This window comes from Vicia villosa, unplaced genomic scaffold (genome assembly GCF_029867415.1).
Source record: "Vicia villosa cultivar HV-30 ecotype Madison, WI unplaced genomic scaffold, Vvil1.0 ctg.000029F_1_1_1, whole genome shotgun sequence".
NCBI classification, from domain to species: Eukaryota; Viridiplantae; Streptophyta; class Magnoliopsida; order Fabales; family Fabaceae; genus Vicia; species Vicia villosa.
Window position 1 is genome coordinate 1288738 of NW_026704961.1, and position 8414 is coordinate 1297151.

General features: G+C 29.8%; 1 protein-coding gene across 1 annotated transcript; it reads right to left on the reverse strand.

Moving 5' to 3' along the window:
• Nucleotides 1-5708: 5708 nt before the first annotated feature.
• Nucleotides 5709-8178, reverse strand: LOC131622284 (eukaryotic translation initiation factor 5B-like). Its single transcript, XM_058893308.1, has 7 exons — nucleotides 7753-8178; nucleotides 7571-7671; nucleotides 6379-6469; nucleotides 6211-6291; nucleotides 6052-6117; nucleotides 5906-5965; nucleotides 5709-5768 (listed from the first exon to the last, which is right to left on the reverse strand). The coding sequence occupies exons 1-7, from the start codon at nucleotides 8176-8178 to the stop codon at nucleotides 5709-5711; spliced, it is 885 nt and encodes a 294-aa protein (XP_058749291.1).
• Between the last annotated feature and the right edge of the window lie 236 nt (nucleotides 8179-8414).

Sequence of the window (8414 nt, forward strand, 5' to 3'; positions counted from 1 at the left end):
TTTCTCACGTGACATTATCGGTAAAATATATATTTTATTTTAATTAACAATTGTCTTTATTTTCAACACAAAATTCTTATTTGTAAATGTTAAAATTTCTCTTTTTTTAACGGGGAACTATCAATAAAATATGTATTTTATTTTAATTAATAATTGCATTTATTTGCTACACAAAATTCTTATTTTAAAATGTTAAAATTTCTCTTTTTCTTATGGGTCACTATCAGCAAAATACCTATTTTATTTTAATTAATAATTATCTTTATTTGAGGCACAAAAATTTTATTTTTAAATGTTAATTTTTTTCTTTTCTTTTTCCATTTTACAGACTCTTTTTTTTGGTACTAGATAAATATTCGTGCGTCAGCACAGATAAATTTATTTAATAGGATATACATTTTATTTAAATATACATGTAAATTTAAAATGAATTTTTTAATTATAAAATGAATAATGATAATATAAACTCAATTGTGTTAGATAATCATATAAAAAGTACAAAAAAAAAAAAGGCTCGTAAAATAGAGAAAGGAAAAAAATAAAAGAAAATTGTCATTTGAAAATAAGAATTGTGTGCCTCAAATAAATGTAGTTGTGAATAAAAAAATAGGTATTTACTGATAGTGGAACGTGAGAAAAAGAAATTTTTTAACATTTGAAAATAAGAATTTTGTGTTTTAAATAAAGATAATTGTTAATTAAAACAAAATAGGTATTTTGTTGACAGTGACCTGTGAGAAAAAGAGAAATTTGACATATGATGATGTATGTTTGATAAAATTGTGGTGATACTGAAATGTCTGAGGCATGTTATGTAGGAATTGATAAATAAATGTATATTGTGTGTGGATGCCTTGTTCAGATTTGCCTATGATGATGTATGTTTGATAGAATTGTGGGGATACTGAAATGTCTGAGGCATGTTGTGTAAGAATTGATAAATAACTGTATATTGTGGATGCCTTGTTCAGATTTGCCTATGATGATGTATGTTTGATAAAAGTGTGGTATAATAGTGCATAAGATGTAATTAAAATACCTTGTGAGTTGTGGTCTAATCTGTTTCTTGTTGACATGAGAATTTAGTTGTATCTATGACCTATTAGATTATCTCCTTGTGAATTTAAATGTATCAGTGGTCTGTTATGTTACCTGCCTGCCAATGATGAAAATTAATTCTGAGGCATGATATGTTGCCTTGTGAATTATATATGAGGGCAATGTTGTTACCTTATATTCTACATTTATCTATTAGGTATAAAATGATATTCATCGAATGGGTGTATCCCTTCTTGTATCCAAATCCAACCCAAGCTACGACCTATGAACAAGAGTTAGCATTCAAATTAAATTCCCTCTTCCAATTGTACCAAGATGCCTATGGTACTACAAATGATGACATTGCCCATGTATATGAAAGTCAAGAAGTATGATCTAGTTCTGGTTTAGGAATGAGAAGTTTGAGATGTTTTTAGAAATTGTTGTAGGTAACACTAATTCAAAATCTGATCTTGAATTATATCTTGAAGAGCGTCCCTTGAAAGTTCCCCCCAAAGCCAAATTTGATGTTTTAACACGGTGAATGGGAAATGAAGCCAAGTATCCTATTCTTAGTAAATTGGCAAAGGATATCCTAACCGTTCCAATTACTACAGTTGCTTCAGAAGCAACTTTTAGTGCTAGAAAAAGGGTTATTAATCCGAAACGAGCATCAATGAAAACTACGACAGTTGAAATAGTAGTTTGTGGGGGTGATTGGATGAAGGAGAAGTATGGGATTAAGAAGGGTTGCACTGCTTCTGTTGTAAGTAAAATTTTCTTTTGTATTTAATTTTATTCTGTATATTGGTTAATATGTTATCTTACTACATATTTTTGATTTGTAGCTTGAGGTACCACAAGATGAACCTTTGACATATCATTTTGGTGAAGATCCAAGTGTCGTTGCTTCGACAAATGCAAGTTGATGGATTTTATTTCCAATGCCAATGATGAGTTTGTTTTGAGGCATCATTTATATGTAATGATATTTTGAAAACATAAGTTTTATAACTTATGTTTATACTGATACTTGAGTACTTATAATTTATGTTTTGAGTTGGTGTTAATGCAATGTCTTTGTTGACACTTGAGTACTTGGCAATAGGATTTTAGTTGCCAATGATGACTTTGTTCTGAGGCATCATATGTAATTCTACAATTTTGATGACTTTGTTTTGATACTACTTGTAAAACATAAGTTTTAAATCTTATGTTTTAACTCATATTTGGTGTAGTAGACTAGTAAAGCATATTTTAAATGAAGCAACTTATATATCAGTAACTTATGTTTTACAAATTTCATCATTGTATTAAAATTTGTTTAGAAGAAACTGTGTTTATGTATCAAATTAGTATGTATCAATAAAAAAAATATTTCAAACAATCGGATGGACCAGTTACCCGGACCGAAATAGGTCGGACCGGTTCTAGACAAAAAAATGAACCAACATAGTTATGGTCTGGTTTCGAATTACCCAGTTATTGATCGGTCCCCAAACTGGGAACCCTGATACTCGGACCAGATCGAAAACAGGCCTAGTTATGAATAGAAGGAGATCTAAAAGCAGTTTCAACCTCTCGTGTGCATAAACCTGTCCAAATAGATAAAAATGGTTTTGATCAAAAACTTACAACCCTAAACCATAATAAAATATATATTAACCACGAAATAGTTGTTGCACAAATTATCTATAATTTAAGAAAATAAGATGTTGTGGAAAACACCAAAACAACATTTTCTCTTTGTTCTTCACCTCATCGATTTAGGGGCATTTTGTGTCAAAAAAAATATTTTTTGCAACCAAATTGTATTATTTGTTCTAACTCAAACATACTTACTTTCATTTGTGCACAAATTGAAAACCCATTTTGTCTTCCTAAAGACTAAATTTTTTTTAACTCCAAAGCCTACTATGCAAAACAAACCAAACTCTCTTCTCTCTCATCTAAACCCTCATCTCTCTTCATATTCCTCATTCTTCAACAAAACCTTCATTTTTATCAACCTCTTTTCTTCTCTTTCTCTCATGTATTCATCTCCAACAACAATATTTTCTACTTCTAATCTTCATCTTCCTCTAAAGAGGAAAATAATGATTCATTTTCTAATTATCTACAAAATTAGAGTGGTTCTCGTTAAAATTTAAACAAGAATGTCAGAATCTAATATCGATATTATAAAAAGAAAAAAATAATCTGATAATATTTATAAAACTACAATAATTTGTATCAAACAAATCATTTTAGATATTTTTTCAATTAATATATCTTCTTGAAGTGATTTACTGTCTAATTCTCCATTCATATATAATATTACTCATTCACACAAAAAAAAATTATGATTCATAAGCACAAAAATAATAGCTAATACTAATTACGAGAAAAAAATAAGTCTTACAAAATGTGTCTCTAATATATGAAAAGTACACCACTATACTATCTCAAAAAGGGATATGAATCCTTTGCAGTAGCTGAATGGTCCAGCTCAATTACAACCACTCATTTTATTCTAACTCATACCATCAACAAAATTAATATTTATATGAATGGCCAAGATTGAAGCATGACCAATATAAATGGCTAACATTATAGCAGGACCAAAAGCATGAGAGAGGGAGCAGGAGAAGTTTTGTTTCCCTCAAAAAGAGATATTAGATAAAGCAAAATAAATCATATCAAACATGAAATCCCTTAAACTCTCAAATTGAACAAAAGAATTTGAACGAGATATTAAATAAAGCAAAATAAATCATATCAAACATGAAATCCCTTAAATTCTTAAATTGAACAAAATAATTTGAACGAGATATTAGATAAAGCAAAATAAACCATATCAAACAAGAAATTTCTTAAATTCTCAAATTGAACAAAGTAATTTGAAATTAATCAAAATTATTCAATAAAAAGTATATAAAAAAAGAGAATTGAAATTAGGGATGGCAAACAGACCCAAACCCGCGGGGCCCACCCGCAACCGAGTCAATGGGTGAAAATCCGAGTTGACTAGGTTTGGGTTCGGGTGCGAGTTTGGGTAGTGTGAAACCCACACCCGAAACCCGAAATTGCACTCGCTTATATATATATATATATATAATATTGTGGAAAGTTGTAGAAAAAATGTATTTTGTGTATTTTGCTACGGGTTTGGGTGAAAAACCTGAAACCTAGCGGGTGTGGACGTGGGTACACTAAAGGGAGCGGGCCTAAAACCTCTCTCCGCCCCGCAAAAAAGTGCGGCTAAAACGGGCTTTCCCCGTGGGCCGTGCCCGTTTTGCCACCCCTAGATAAAACCCTGCATTGCGCGGGCCATAGATAATTTTACTTTACCATTGAATGTCATATTCAATAGGTAAGATTTAATATGATTGTAGAAAGTTATAATTGAAAACAAAAACATAATTTATTTCCTTTGCTGAATAGTATGGATCAACTTGTGATTTGATTTAAATTTAAATATATAATGGCATGATAATGTTATGAGGTGAACATGATGTTTCTATAATTTTTTGTCTTCATACTGATATTTAATTCAATTAAATTACAAGACAGAATAAATTTTAAAATTAATTTACGTTTTTACTCTTATAAATTAGTTCAATTTTTTAGAAGAGATTTGGAGGGAGGAGAGTAGAATTATGATAAAATTTACTTTTGTTATATTGACAAAATTATTCTTATTTTTTAAATAAAATTTTAAATTATTTTTAATATATATTATATGTTAATTTTTGCCGCTTTATTAGAATTTTCTTCCATTTTTCAATATATATTATCTAGAATTTAATTTTATAAATATTTTATGGAATTAGATGGACCATCAAGATGATAAAATGATTCATCTAGTCATATATCATATTATTATTGTATAAAATTTATCAATATTTTATTTATGCTTTAATATATTTTAAAGTATTTGAAGTATTAAATATTTTATGAATTGAAAATTTTCTTTTTTGTAAATATCACATTGTTTCATTAAATTTAGAATGAGTGTTATAATATTTTAAGAATTAAAATATAAATTAGTTTTAAAATCTCTCATTCCCCTCTTAAATCAAACATAACCAAATATATTTTTGTTTAAAAATTCTCTCTCCCCTTTCCTCCTCGACCCTCTTTTGAACTAAACATACTCTTAATTAAAATAACTCTTTTCCTCTCTCCTCTCTTCCCATCCCTTTATTAAAATCTCTCTTCTCCCCTCCGTTGAATCAAACGGAACCTAAGATTCACTTAACTCAATAGTTTAAATAGTTTATTTCTAAATTAAATATTTAAAAATTTTGAGATAATTTAAAATTGTATGAGTTTGTCCAAACAATTTAAAAAGCTAAAGTATTGGTAAAAGAAAAACTAGAATGTGTTAATGGGAAAAAAATGGGACAAACACAATAATAAAAAAGAAGTTAAATACATTGTCTTGATTGGAGAAAAAGAAATTAATAATAAACAGCAATGTAACACCGACACCTCTGAAAAACGGCGTGTCCGTGTCCGTGTCAGTATGAGACACTTGCATTGACACTTACGATTACATTTAATTTATTCATTTTTTTAAAATTATTACAAGTGTCGTTGTATCAGTGTCAGAGTCAAATTCGTAGTGTCAGTACTTCATAGATAAAGACCGATTCAATCTTGGTTCAGGCTTCACCACATTTAAATTTTTAGGCTCGGGCAGGCTTCACCACATTTAAATAAGTGCCAACAACAGCATGTTCAAGCCCCTAAAATATTATTAAAAAAAAGACTTCATGCTCCTAAAATATTATTAAAAAAAATAATGACTAAGTTCTCATTCTCAAAACTAGAATGAAAAGGAGATATTTAAAAATGGCATAGAATAATTATCTTGAAGATGTACCTTGGCAATTATCTTGACGGAATTAACACTTTTGATTTTTTCATGACGAATATGATGAGCCTGAAATTAGACTATCATTACTTAGCCTGAAATAAGAATATATTACCGAGCAAATACTAAAAAAAAAAGAAAATATCTATATGCACCTTATCACCAAGTTTTTTTATTTGCGGGAGTGTTAATAAAACTTGAATTGTGGTAACAATTGGACCCTAAAAATAGAAAAGTTAATTAGAAAAAAAAAACCGGAGATAATAGAAGATAATGAAGTTATATTCAAAGGTACTTGCATGCTTTCCGCAGACAATTATTTGATCTCCTTCATGAAGAACACCATTAAGTAAAACAACATTGATAGCGTTTCTGCTTGCATCCAAAATAGTGCACTAGCAATAAAGAAATAACAATCATCATGTCACTACAATTAACATGAAAAACATTCAATCTGCTTCAATTAAATATATATAGCTAACCTTAAATCTTTCCCTGGCATGAAATTTCTCAACCATAGATTTCTGGCTCAATAAAATCAATTGTTCTATCATATCAAGGACTCCTTCACCACTATATTATCACAAAGAGAACACAAGAATCACTGCCAATCTGTAAAGCCCCGATACTCCAAAAATCGCGAAGAATCGTATCCGATACGTATCCGATACCGATACGTCCCGATACGTCCCGATACGCGTATCAGAGAAGTATCGGGTAATTAACTTATTTTTCAAAACATTTAAATTACCGATACGTATCCGATACGACTAACTTATACATCCGATACGGCTAAACTAACTGATACTTCATTCGATACGTGGAGAATATTTTTTATTATTATTTTAGCTTTTACTTAACCTACTTCAATTTATAAGAAGAATAATAATAAAATAAACAATAAAAAATAAATATAATAATATAAATACATAAATAAGTGGTGGAAGTGCAGCACTCTCTCTCATTAAAAAAAAACAAGGAATTGGTATGGAAACCATTTTGAGTTTCTCACCGTCAGCGTCAGCGATTCTCCTCCCGTCCTTCTAACCTGCCGATTGCTCCATCTCAACATCAACAACAAAACCTCCATCAACATCTTCAGGTTCTCTACTCTGATTCTCTTCTTTCTACTGCTCTAGTTTCAATTTACTTCTATTCTCTCTAATGTTTTGTTCTTCTCCTTTGAATATCTTCTTTTCTCTTTAATCTTCTCTTTTGTTTCACAAAAAATGTTTACTTTCTTCTTAATAAGATTGTTTGTATTAATGATTGTCTTTAACATATGTAAACAATAAACCCTAGATTTATTTTTTCTTTTTATTTATAATACCAACCTCTTGTTAATGTTTTATTATTGTTTGTTTTGTTAATAGTGATGTCCTTTTATAACAGTACTTAACTTAAGATATGTAAATGTCACTTGTTTGCTCATTTTGAGTAATTTGAATGGTAATTTATCATCAATTTTAGAAATATTTATATATTGTGCATTTATATATTTAATTTTAAATTTAATATTTTAAACGTATCCCAGCCGTATCGTATCGGGAATTTTACAAATTTTTCCGTATCGTCGTATCGGTATCGTATCGGTATCGTGTCGGGTATCGGGGCTTCATAGCTGCCAATAAATATTTTATACATGATGCTAAATGTAATAGTAGATGATTTTACCTTCTCGCACTTGTAGGCACAAGGCTGACAGTTTTTCCTATTTCTTTGTTCCAACAATATAAACATGTATTTATCCCAAGTTCTTTGAACTGAGAATTAATCTAGCCAGCCATAGAAAGAAAACAAATAAAATATTTTCAATGACAAAAACTCACAAATAAAAAATAAACATCTTTTATTACCTCTTTGAGCCTTCCATAAAACCTATGTTTAACGACCTTACTCTGGAGGTTAAATGATGAAAGAAATTGAGAATTACTGCATGTTTTCCATCCATGAAACCTGTCGAGGCGATTCAAGGCGACAATGAACCTTGCGTTCCATGTTTGTAAGAGATTGATCAATCGAATTGTTTGTTGTTGTAAGTAAATAGTAATATCAAGAACCAAGATTGCGATATCATAATCGATCATGTATCTGTATCCCAACTTATTCAATTTTAATGTCATGCGATCGAGTAGGGTGGTTTTGCCACTCAATGGATCCCCTACTGCCACCCATGGAGGCAGTGTTATCGAATTCCGATCCAGTGCAATGGTTTTGCCACTCCATGAAAACCGTGTAATTGGACTGTTCTTCCACGGGTCTCCTCGGGTTCTTCCTGCCATTTTCCTCCAGATTAATAGGTTTTCTTTCCTTAGACCAATTCATGTATATACAATATTCTTAACTGTCTATCAATCATTATTATTATGGTATCAGGAATCATGGGATTTGTAGTGTGAAAAAGAATAATCAATTATAAGTATAATTAATATTTAGATTTTATAAATTAAATGTATTATATATGAATTTAATTGAAATAGACCGATGTGGTCAAGAAGTTTTACACCCCGGGTGAATT

Excerpts from the sequence above, each read along its gene's own strand:
- LOC131622284 (XM_058893308.1), bottom strand. The coding sequence starts at position 8,178 with ATGGCAGGAAGAACCCGAGGAGACCCGTGGAAGAACAGTCCAATTACA. Across the intron at positions 6,470-7,570 it reads GTGCCTACAAGTGCGAGAAG|TGGTGAAGGAGTCCTTGATA; the intron begins GTAAAATCATCT and ends GTGATAATATAG. Across the intron at positions 5,769-5,905 it reads CCGTCAAGATAATTGCCAAG|GGGCTTGAACATGCTGTTGT; the intron begins GTACATCTTCAA and ends ATAATATTTTAG.